Genomic DNA, 13,278 nt, shown 5'->3' on the forward strand with positions numbered 1-13,278 from the left:
ACAGGAATTATGACAGGTGATAAACAGCAGTCTGATTTTTGCATGAGAGTTTAATGAAAGGGCAACAAATCAATTGAAAGTTCTGTCGGACAAAATACATGTGACGTTTTCGTGGTCTGACCGTTCCAAATTTTTAACCTGTTCCACAATTAAAACTTCCCCTGTTCCAGTGTTCCCATATATCAAAGTTTGTCCGACAAGACACTCTTGCTATTAACAAATTTTCAGCTTGCTATTAATCAACTTTTTTTCATACGCGGGATTCAGACCTAATAGCCAAGCGACTATTCGAGCAGTAAAGAACCCATTCACTAAATCAAAATTTGATATTATAAACTGCAAAGATCTCCTCAACAATCTGGCAAATGATAACAAAGTGTAATATGGGGGCCGGGTTATGAAGGAGTGCATGGGAATCAACGAGCATATTGGTTGGCGAAACAAGGCTAGAGAAACATTTGTAGACCCAGAATCATTATGTTACATCCATAAAGATGCTACCAAAAACGAGGTTCAGAAGTGGCTGATAAGAAATCATCAAACAAAATGGAGAGCCGCTAAAGGGCAACTCCAGATTAAAAAATCAAGATTATTGATAAAAACCCTCGGAAAATTTGATGAAACACAATAAACGAAGAATTAAAACGGTCACTGAAATAATGTCTGGACATTGTCGTTTAAGAAAACACCTATACAAACTAGGTAAAGTGAATGAACCATGCTGCAGAAAGTGCAAAATGGAAAAAAAAAGGTATAGTACAAAGGACTTACTAACAAGTGCCAGAGATTAACGAGTTTCGCCTGAAATAAAAAGAAGAAGAAGACGAATAATAAACCAAGTGGAGAATATATCAACGAAAGGGAGAAAATTTGGAACCTGGAATTTGGAGACGCATCAAAAAAATACTGGGCACTACGGTGAAAAACGTATAGTGAAAACGGTATATTATACAAACGAGACCGTATAATAATCACCGTTAATAAGTTTCCAGTTTTTTATTTACTAAATTGTTAACATCCTGTGCCAGATTTTCTAGAATTAAATTTAAGTTCTTCCACACACCATACAAAATAAGTTCTATCAATGTACCTAGTCAAAGTATTCCCCGCTGACAACGTTCCACCTCCCGGACGACTACCGTGCGCCGCACAAATGATCCCCGCCAGTGTTCCTTGGGGCCCCAAATCCAACGACGGCCTCCTGGACAACTGGTGATGGACGGGAGTGATTTCTTCAAACTCCACATTAGTAGTTTGGGGAGCGGGCGCGTTATTGTTGGAATTCACCGGTATGTACGATTGCGACACCGACGGCCTGTCTTCTATGGTGATCGGCATGCTTTGCGCATGATTGGAGGTGTTGTTCTGGTTTCTGCGAGGGCTGCGCCCTCTGTCGGACACCGTGGTGGCGCTCCAGTAACCCCAAGCCATGGTGCGTTTGGGTTGTGAGAATGTGGTAGGGGGGAGTAAGGGTACGTCGTGTTTATATTAAAATTTCCATATACATATTAACTCTTACTTTTTAGTTTTTTATATCTGCAAGAAAAACAACAAATGAGCAGCTTGGACGAATTCGGGGTTGAATCTGTTTTTTTTAAATAAAGTGTACTATACTTCTATATACGCAAGTGATACTACGTATTAATACTTCTAGTAGGTTGTATCCACAACATTAGAAAAGTTCAAGCAAGTGTGTCTCACATAAATTTGGTCACCAGTCGAAAAAGTCGAAAAATGTAAGCATATTTGCGTTATTCCGCAATAAACAATGATTTTTGCACAAATATATGTAGAATTGTAAATACTTTACCTTAATTTTTAAGACCCCTGTACATGTTTTTTCTTTAATTATTAGTACAAACACGAAACGGCGGGCGTCTGCGAAGCTCTTAGGGACAGATGTGGGGGCGTATCTAATCGACGGGTAGTTTAGTGAGAAGATTGTGTTTATTTTCAATCGGTTGAAATCCGACTTTAAGATAAACAGTAGTCGCCTTGACTAATTTTATAGTTTTTGTTTATTGGAAAAAGTCGGTACATACTTTGATCCAATCTTAATACGTTAAAACGGAAAAAGGAGGTTAGATGTTAAGAGAATTTGTTTTAGCGTAGGGATGCGAGAGGTAGTCGATTTTAAGATCAGAACGACGACAGACGTGTTTTTGGGGACAAGACGTAAAAAGACGCTTTAAGACGAATATTATGAAAAGCCGGTTATAATATTGATTGGACGCAATTATCTCTAAATACCTACATTTCTTTTTGTAAGAACACGTAAAATTTTTTTTTACACTTTTACATTTCGTCAATTTTACAATTTTACAATTAACTTAGAACCTTCTTATTACACGAATTGCTGAGACTTGTGGTGCTTAAATTATATTTTAAATTTCAAAGCAATTGGTCAAATAGTTTAAAAGTTATTTAATTTGTTTATCCCAAATTCATTTTTTTTGCAACACTATAAGTCTGAAAATTATGAGGTTACAGTAAGACTTCTGACAGTTTATGGAAGAAGAAAATTTATACTATTGACTTAATTAAAAAAAATGACAAAAAAAATGTAATTTTAAACAGTGTAAAATTATTTTGCAAAAACACGTCGATTTTTTGCTTACTTATAAACAAATAGAATATCTTTTAACCGTTACCCGTAGAAAAATTATTTTTTCACTTTGGAAAGACTGAATTTTTATACACATTTAGAAAGAAAAACAATTGTCCTAGGACAATTAGGGACGAAGTTAGCCTCCCCTTTTTTTAATTCACATGTTTTTGCAAAATAATTTTGCAGTATTTAGAATTATTTTTTGTTATTTTTATTTAATTAAATTAATATTATAAATCTTCTTCTTTGATAATCTATCCAAAGTATTAGTGTAACCTCACCATTTTCTGACTATAGCGTTGCAAAAAAATGAATTTGGGATAAACAAATTAAATAACTTTTAAACTATTTGACCAATTGCTTTGAAATTTAAAATATAATTTAAGCACCACAAGTCTCAGCAATTCGTGTAATAAGAAGGTTCTACGTTAATTTTTACATAAGTTATGAATATTTATAAAAACTCAAAATTTATTATTTATTTTGCAATTTTCTAAGCAACCAATAAGGATAGACATATTCAACGAACGCCATATTGAAGTTTTTTATACGATATATGAGTTTCTCACTCTCAAATTTGTTTAAAATACTTAACTTTTTGGTTATAGACGAAAAAAGCGAAAATTTACGGTTTTTTTATCTTCATTTGTTTATAACTATGTATATCATCAAAATCGGCTGCAGGAAACATATAGGATATTATTATAGATGTCCATACTACTCAAAAAATTTGGTTTCGGCCTGGAGGGGGTTGTGTCACCAACAGGATATTTTTTTCCTTATTTCTCTGAACTATCATCGATTGATATTGAGCATATTGCCAAAAAGTTGAAACATACTTCAATCATCAAAAGCCATATCGATTGCCTAATGGCCTAATTTATTCAGAGGGATTATAAAACCGTGTTGAAATTAATTACTCTGTAATTAAATCAAACTCGCTTGAACCGATAGATCAATATTTACCTATCATTAACCTTCGCAAGTAAATAAACACACACGTCGCTAGTCTATATAGCATTGCAAAAGACACAGTTACTATGATAAATAATCGTGTCCTATTAAAGAGTATATTAGAATTTATACTAAACAGTAAGCATTTTATAGTACTAATATTTTCCACAGAAATACCCCTAATAGAAACTATATATGTTTCCTCAGATCCACTAATATTAGACATTGTATAGCTATTTTATATCTGAAGCTCATCTCACGAGCATTATTATCCATTACAAATAATCTCACACCTATTTTATCGCTTTAAGGGCTCTCGCTTGGTAATGGAAGCAGGTGTTGTGTACGCCTATGACTCCGGAGATTTACCACTCTACAAACACTTCACGGGGCGGGACGTGTTTGAATAAACTCCGAACTCAACCTTGCCGGCACAACATCCAATTTTCCCGGGTTATTCTGCATTTTACGACCTACTCAGTGAAACACATTTGTTTCCTTTCCCAAAGGGCCCTCTATTTCTTAATGTTTAACTAGAGCAAATACGAAAACTTTGCGCGAATAACTCGGTTAGTCTTTAGCCGAGAACTTCTAAGATTTCGAAACAATTTACACCTTTAATTAAATCGCCATTTGGCGACAATGTTTGGCCATAAATATTTATACATTGGTATTGTCGTGAACCGGCCTTAGACTTTGGAGTAGAGTTTTCAACTACGCGGAATATTTTGTTATACAAATATACATATGAATAAGAAATTTTCCTGGCAACAGTTGCTTTACAAGTAATAAAAGACGAGACTTGATGGCATGAAAGTACAATAAAAAAAAGTATTTGAATGGTATAACTAAACCCAAACCCAGACATCCAAAGTGAAAGTTATCCTCCAACACCAAATTGTTCTATATGGTCCACATAATGATCAGAAAAAAGTCACACCATTTTGAACATCGGGTTTGGGGTGGAGAGGGGGAGAAATCGGTAAATTCGTAGTTTTTTACGTTTTTTGTCAATATTTCTAAAACTATGCGGTTTAACATGAAGAACCTTCTATACAAAAATGTTCTACATTAAATTTGAAATAAAAAAGACCCTATGCATAGTGCGACCAACTAGTCCGAAAAAACCGGGACACGGCCCGAAATAAAAAGTCGTGTCCCTGCATCCCGGACAAGTCTTCCGGGCCATCCGAATTTTCAACGTTTTGGTAAAATTCTATTTTGAAATTTTAAATACGGCATTCTTCAAATAATTCACACCAAATTGAATTGCTGGGACGAAAAAAAGTCGACAATTTCTAGAGTGTAATATTAACACTACATCCAAAACGCATGCATTTTATATCGTGGTATTATAGTTCTACGAAAACTAAAACGGTGGACTTTTTTCGCTTCTGTATTTTAATTTAATTTTAATAATATTAAATTAAATGAAACAGCTTAAAAAAATAGCTGGAAAGATGGAGCTGGACAGGGAAAAAACGAATACATCAAAACGTGCTAAGACAGGAAGCAATAGAGAAAAAAAGATAAGAAAACAGGGGAAAAGAAGAAGGGGCAGACCTAGAAAGGGGTGGATGGAACAGATCCAGGAAATCGGGACCAAGAGAATGAAAATAGTGCAATAGATGAAGGAAATGCTAGGAGACCGGAAGGCGTGGAAGAAATGGGTAAAAGATGGATAAGTGTAATAGGTGATAGCAAAGTCTGACGCTCTTCTTGGGCATAAGGACAACGAGAAGAAGAAGTATTATAATTATCGTCTTCTGAAAAAACAATGGCCCGATTTTTATTGAAAAGTCCCTTATTTCAGGTATTTTTTTCAGCCTTGTCCCGGATTCGACTGAATTGGAGTTGGGCACACTACCTAGGCATAATCCTTCTAAAATGAACGGTTCCAAAGTTACGGAGGTAGTATATTATAATTGGTCCAAAAAAAGGTCTAACCCAGACATCCAAAGTAAAAGTTTTCCTCCAACACCAAATTGTTCTATATGGTACACATATTGTTCAGTAAAAAGTTACACCATTTTGAGCGTCCGGTTTGGGGGGGATATGGGGGAGAAGTCGGTAAATTAGTAGTTTTTTTTTTAAGTTTTTAAAATTATTATTTTTGGTCTTCTAAAGTGTACTAGTACCTTAATTCATAATATTTGATAATTAATAGGTAACAACCCCGTTGTATCTCCAGAGACGCCCATTCTCGAGAAAATGAATTTATTCCAACTCAAACGTTCTCACTGTATTTGTTTATAAGCAAAAAAATTGTTTATAACTTTAAAAGAGTCCCGAGGCCGCTTAGATAATCCGATTTTAATTCTGAAATGTGTATTAGATAGGTAGAGAGCCTCTTTATATGTGAAAAAAATAGCAAACTTCTAAATGGTCTACTTTTTGTTCAGAAAGATTTTAAAAAATTTGAACTTTTTTAAAAAAATTTAGATTGCAAAATTATTATGCAAAATCTATCAGGTCGATTTTATTGAAATTTGGAGGACGATTTAAGTATATTATAAGGATTTTCTATGCGAATTACGAAGGTTCTACGTTCAACCAAATTTGTTGAAAAACCCTGAATAAGAAGAGGCTATTTTGCCCCCTTATTTTGTATTTATTGCTATTTTGCAGAAAGGGTAATAATTTAAGACATTTTTAACTAGTCGTATATCATACAAAATTCTATTATCTTTATTTTATTTCCCTACGACTTTGCTCCAAAATGAATCGTTTTAAAGTTATAAGCAAAGAAAGTAGAAAACAATCAATGTTTTTCGAAATATTTAAATATTTTAATTTTTTTATTAATGCTCCGGGCATATTTGAGAAGGAGCATAAGTCAATTATTATTATTGAAGTTGTCACCTAACTTTATCTGCAAAAATCCGAATGCCACCTCTCACATCCACAAATAGACGTTTTTTTACAGAACCGCCTTGGTCTATACATATAATATTGTTTAAATTATTTTATTAAGGGATTTCAATTTTTGTTATTTTTTTTTAGGTACATATATAATACACAACATGTTTTTAAGCAAACCAAGAACCATTCGCTTACATAATATGCTATATGCGACGTGTTGGCTTAATCCGTTACTGTTCAAATTTATTTCTTACCTTTTAACCTAACTACCTGGGGTATTAGAATTAAACAATGGTTTCGAACTCACCTGTATAAAGTTGCGAGTTTGCAGGGTCAGGTAGCAGGTAGTAGAAAAGTTACGAATTGGGCGGTGTACATTTTGATTTGAAAAAGTTTGTCATTAAGAGTTACGAGTTGGCGCGTGTCCGACAGAGTATGTGTTTTTATTTTGCAATAAACAAATTTACTAATTTATATTGAAATGTAATAAAAATTAAATGTATCAATCATTATCAAAGGTCATTGCAATGCCCAATCAGAGCAAATTATCCGCTGTCCTGCGCGTAGCACCAATAATTAATGTTTATTTAAAAAAATTCCTGACGCCATGGTAGTCAATCGATTTTAATTTTGCAAATTGCAAATGAAAGTTACAGTACAGTTCAATAGGCAAAAAAAATTCAACTTGCTATCTGCTTTATTTTCAGTACTGTAACATTTTGAAAAAATGAATTTTTTTTGCGAAAGCTGGATTGCAAAGTTTATTTTGCAAAATCTATTAACCCGATCTTAATGAAATTTACAGTATTGTTTTACAGTATCATAAAGTTTTTCTGGGTGAAATATGAAGGTCCTAAGTGTAGCATAAATGGTTGAAAAACGTAAAATGCGAATACTTGTTTTTGTATGGTTTTTTCGCAATTATTGCTATTTTGCAATAAGGGTGACTATTTTTTAAATTTTTAACCAATTCTATATTGTAGGAAATTTAATTACGCAACTTTTATGTCAGTACAACTTTTCTCGGAAATGAATACTTTTAAAGTTATAATCAAAAAACTAAGAAAAAATCGAATTTTTGCTTCATTTTTTGACATTTTGATTATTTAAACAATGTTCCGGACCTTTTTGAGAGGGAGGATAACTCATAATATTATTTGAGTTATTTTCAAGCAATTTCTGCAAAAAATTTTAAGTCACTTCTCAACGTCCAAATGTACTAATATTTTTACAGATGCGCCCTGGTCTAGTATGATCTTTATGCTTCTTTTACGCGAGTAATATGAATTCCAATTTTAGTAATTTGACAAAAAAATTTAATGATTCTTCTAATTAAACAAGCCATTGTGTTATTCATTCTATAAATATTCATATTACTGCTTACATTCTTTATCGACTTTAACACCTTGTTTCATTCCTCTTATGGAGGCTGAATGGGTAGTGAATACTGAATAAGGTTATTTATATCTGGCGCGCCATGATAAAATAGGTATTATGGGAGACAAAAAATTCCGTCTTTAATTTTTTTATGCAGTCCCGATGTATAAATCTCGTCTTCGATTTCGAAACTGCCATACTTCTTATTTCCTTCATTACTCACTATTGACTTGTTTGTTGAAGTACGGCGCCAAGATAATGGTATTTACTATTGAACTAAGACATTCTGCACACTATTTCGTTGCCCTCTTTTAATTAATGTAAACAGGAATCTTCTACCAGATCAAAAAATGATTCTGCGAATTTGTTAAGTTTGTACATACAGGGTGCGGCATTAATGAGAGGAAGTCCAATTACTTTTGTGTCGTAAGAGATACGAAAAAAATATATTTAGGTAAAAGTTGGGATATACATAGAACCACAATCTAAGAATATTTTCAAATATACAGGGCAACCCGGATTGATAAGGTGAAACGGGCGGAGGTAAATTCCTCACCAACCATTAAAAACATATAATCCGACAGGTATTTTCCTCACCAAATTTAAAGGTTCATATTAATCCGGCAGGTATTTTCCTCACCAACTCACTCAGGAAATAAAATAAAAAAGGTAGATGTAATTTAAGAATATTTATTATGAAAGAATCCGAAATCCGAATATAAAGTCGTTAATTTCCTTACAATATAATAATAGTTTATAATATAATAGGCAAAACGTATAATAGAGGAGTCAATGGAGTTTTTGCTTATGGAAAAAATCAAATAAGATAGAACTTTTTATAATTTCATTAAGAAATGTTAAATAAACAACATATCAAAAAGTAGTAGGTACTCCCAAAGTGGGTGCTTCACTTTTTATTAAACAAATGAACTGCGAAATTAATTGTTTTTTTTAAATGCCGACGAAAATTATAAATTTTAGAAAAAAACTGACTTAAAAATTCTACGTAAAGAACCGAATACAAAGATTTGTCTAATATTAAATCTACAGCTTCTATAATTTTTTTATTTAGAACGCTCAAGTCACTCTTCTCACAAACATTGGCGCACTTTATAGAAGCGTTCAACGCTGCGCGCGTTTGAATTAATTTATTGTAAAAATCCACAAGGAAAAAGTTTTCCTGTAGACCATATAATACAAAAAACGAATAAAATCCTTTATAAAAGGTATATATTTAAAAATCCCTAAAAAGGGCTACATCACAGAACTAGTTTTCGATTGGTTGACCAATCATTTTAGATAAGCACTGATGATGTGTGCTTACAAAATACCTTTTATAAAGGATTCTATTGGTTTTTTTTAATTTATTATAATTTCTTAAGTAATTGATCAAACAAAATTTTACAAATTGGAAACGAAAGAAGAATATTAAAGCTATCTTAAGTTGAAATAAACAGAAAAAAATATGGGCAAACGTACGGTGTGGGCGGAAAGTGAGACGTACATGAATTATAATCAAAAATGGTTTAAAAATGTGTAACTAATACAATTTTACCTATAGGACTCTAAAATCTTACTAAACAACTTACTTATTAAATATCTTACTAAACGATGTTTTACTCAAAAAAAAATCAAATTAACGTTTTTAAGTAAATTAGAAGCAATTATTTAGGTTGATGGAACTTTTAAATACTGCACAAAATTTTTTACTTAACTATTTACAATTCATGGACTCAATAATGGACACTTTATGCCATTATTCTTTTGCTTTCAAATAAGTTAGCAAATTCATATGTGATTGCCTTAAATTGTGTCAAAAATTAAACCTTTTTAATCCCAGGAGTGTGTATTCCGATTTCGAAAAAGAGATCCATGCAGCCGTAAGTGAAGTGTTTCTCTCTGCGAAAATAAAATGATGTACATTTCGTCTCGGACAATCATGGTGTAGAAAAATTCAAAAAGTTGGATTTTCCTAGATCCATTAGACGTACGTGAATGTTTTGCTATAGACTTTAGTTAGATTTGCTGATTACTTAGTGAACAAGGAAAACAGTTCATTACTTGAGCGTACAACCATTGCCTGTGAAAGCCTGCTTAACCATTGAAGCGAACCAGTTTGTATACAGTTTTCGGATCGAAAACTATTATTTTTAAACTGTATTATATTAAAAGGGATTTTTGAACTCGCGAGCTAACTAGTATGCTCCGTACTTACGTTTAAACGGATATATTACAATTTTATAGGTATTTTTTAAAGCTTAAGATATAGTCTTTAAAGTGCACTAAATTATTTTACTTCAAAAATGCAATAAACAACTTCTTTTTGAGAAAATTAAGAAAGGTAAAAAATGTAATACAAAATCCGAAAATTATCAGTTAAAAAAATGTTTACACAAAGTCATCAAAATTTTTTCTGTACAACTTGCTTACCTAAAATACATTTAATAACAAGCTTAAACAATATTAAATGTTCAAAAAAATTTTTTTGCGCTCTTATACAGATGTCTGCGCAACTTGGAACCTATGGAAAACTTCTTTATTATAAATTTTACGAAAAAAAGTTATTCTTCATAAAATGCTCTGCGTCGTATAGAATACAGAATCTAAAATGCATCAAATATCAAATATTTGTACCTTTGTATTTGAAAATATGAATTTCGCTCAAGGGTAAAGTACCTTAGCATTTGAAAATATCGAAAATTGTTATTAAGAAAATATCTGATGGTTGAATCTTAGGTTTTAGACCATGCAGAACTTTTTATGAAAAATAACTTTTTTTCGTAAAATTAATAATAAAAAAGTTTTATATGATTCCAACCTACAGGGACATATTGTATAGTGACTCCCCTATAAATTATTATTTAATATTTACTATAATAAGACACACTTTACAAAATCCAGTCTAGTCTTTAGATTTGACTGATATCTTATTAATAAATTTTCTACATTTTTCAATTTTAGTTTAACTTTTTTATCTTTGATTGGTTTTGCAATATGTAAACTTTGAATTTTAACATACGTATCTACCTGAAATTCTTTAATTTTTTCTAAGAAAATGTATATGGATGGATGCGTATTATAAAAAGATGAAATAAAATGCGAATGAAAAGATTCGCAAGCATTCGTGGTACGAATAACAGAAGAATTTGCCTCTGCCCATAAATATGTGGAGAATATGGCATTTTCGTCTATATATGTTTCAACTAAATAATCAACATATCTATCTAAAATTTCATTTTCTGGTTTGCATGACATTAAATCAAACACAAGACAATCTGATACGTCTTCTGGTTTTATATATGTAAGGCCAAAAGTATGTTTGAGCCACTTGCCTACTTCACAATCATTCGTATATTCTGATTCTGATGTTAAATCAAGAGACAGAATTTTTCTATACCACATACTAGAAGCTTGCAGTAGGTAAAATCTACAACCATGTATTTCAGTGTTCGGACATATTTGAATGATTTCATTATGTATAGATTTTTCAAAATCTATAAAAATTTTACTAGGATTAAACTTAATTTTGAGAGCTTTAAGAATTTCTGATTTTAACAGATAAAAAAGATTTTTGTAAGTTTATGTTTTTTTTTTGTTTGGCAGTAAACAGTATAATAAAGAAATACAATGCCCGTTAATTAGCCCGTGAATAGTGAATGATTGCAAATAATATCTGGTACAGAAGAAAATGTGCCATCTATATAATATATACAATTCAATGTCGCTAAAAGTCTTAAATTCGTTTCACTATTATCTTACTTTTGACACAGTTTATAGAGAGAATATTTTCCCCCTTATTGAACCTTATCAATATTGGAAGGAAGTCGACCAGGCATCATTTTTTGTCGATAATTATATATTTTGTCTTATGTAACTTATAACGCATATTTAACGTATATTTATTATTAACGTATATTTTTTCTTATATCAATCGTAGAATTGTTTCAGGCAAATTAGCTGCAAGCTCTTGGCGTATAATTTTTGCTGGTTTTTCAGTAATATTCTCTTCGGCTTAACGTTTACAAGAGTTAGAAACAATTTTCCGATCTATCTACTGACGATCTGGTACATGATTATGTTGTAGGCTACTTCTAGAAATTGTAAAATTTGCACCAATAGTAAACAATTTCGTACTACAAATTGTTTTATTACAACTCCAGTACACTTCTTCACTTTTTAAATTTTCACTTTATAAAACTTTCACTTAATAAAAAATAAAATTTTCAAATAGCAGTAAAGGTTTATCGCGATTACTTTCTATTAAATATTCCATTGCATATTAAATATGCCAAAATTGCAATTGTGACTAAAAATAAAATACCATAATTATTAACTCATTAATTATTATAGGTACCTACTGTAATCTTAGAGCAGGTAGATAAATAATTCCCTTGAATGCCTTTTTGTAAAATCTACCTGAAATAATCACTTCGATTTTGGTGAGGAAAATACCTGTGGGATTATGGCATACCCTTCCAAACGCAGGTAAAAGATTATTTTGGTGAGGAAATTACACCCGCCGGGTGAAACAAACTTATTTTATTTTAATGGAACATTTTTAGATTCTCCTCGATGTTTTCATTCTTGAAATATAAGGTTTAGCATTGTTATACGAGGTAGTTTCAAAGATAATTAGGTTTTTTTATTAATTATGTAGCAATATTCACACCCGACAGAATTGTACTAATTTGACATCAAAAAATCTATTTGTGTTCAAATGATTTTTAATGTAGTCGACGTAACCAACGAACCTCGTACACTAACTATTCGACCAACACAAGCTAATTGTATTAAATTTAACTCGATTTCTCTAAGAGCAGTATAAAATAGACTAGATCGACATTGTACAGAGAAAAGAACTTACTCTCCATTACCTGCAAATTCTATTTAGACACACTCGATACGCTATTCAGCCTCGAGGCAATATCACTGGAGTTCCGTGTTATAGCTAAGTCCCACGTTATCCTTTGAGGATTATGCTATTGACGACATCAATAATACACAGATCAAATCAACCCACGTATAGAACAATATAACACATCTAAATGTAGATGAAGTATGAATTTTCGATTGTGACTTTTATAGAATAACATAAAAATCAGATATACAGGAAAAATTTAATGACGTTTCAGAAATGAAAATGAAAAATTTCTAATATATTTCTGCGCATAAAACAAACAAAATAAGCAACGCGTACTATCACAAAAAATATTAAAAAATAAATTATGTAAAAAGTATTTCTTCTCTTTTCTAAAATGATATACGTTCTTCCATACCCAGACGTTGGCGATCACTACAGTAAGACTAGCTAAAACCTCAAGCAGAAGCATATACAAATCAACAAATTGAAGGTGAAACAAAGATATATAAAATAGAAAAACATAGAGCAAAAACTGATACCTTTCTCGTAATCTTGAAATAATTGTTTTCAGTAGCTACAATCTCAGTATTATAAAGTCTGACTGATGTCGCTACGA

At 31.6% G+C, this 13,278-nt stretch overlaps 1 protein-coding gene across 1 annotated transcript in view; it reads right to left on the reverse strand.

The window, feature by feature from the left end:
* LOC114331454 (atypical protein kinase C) overlaps window positions 1-1,446 on the reverse strand; it is a 235,627-nt gene extending 234,181 nt beyond the window's left edge. The window contains exon 1 of the mRNA XM_050646196.1: window positions 1,091-1,446. Within this exon, the coding sequence (XP_050502153.1) occupies window positions 1,091-1,431 (341 nt within the window). The 5' untranslated portion in view covers window positions 1,432-1,446. The remainder of the gene's footprint in view (window positions 1-1,090) is intronic.
* Window positions 1,447-13,278: the final 11,832 nt, after the last annotated feature.

This window comes from Diabrotica virgifera, chromosome 3 (assembly GCF_917563875.1).
Source record: "Diabrotica virgifera virgifera chromosome 3, PGI_DIABVI_V3a".
Lineage (NCBI taxonomy): Eukaryota > Metazoa > Arthropoda > Insecta > Coleoptera > Chrysomelidae > Diabrotica > Diabrotica virgifera.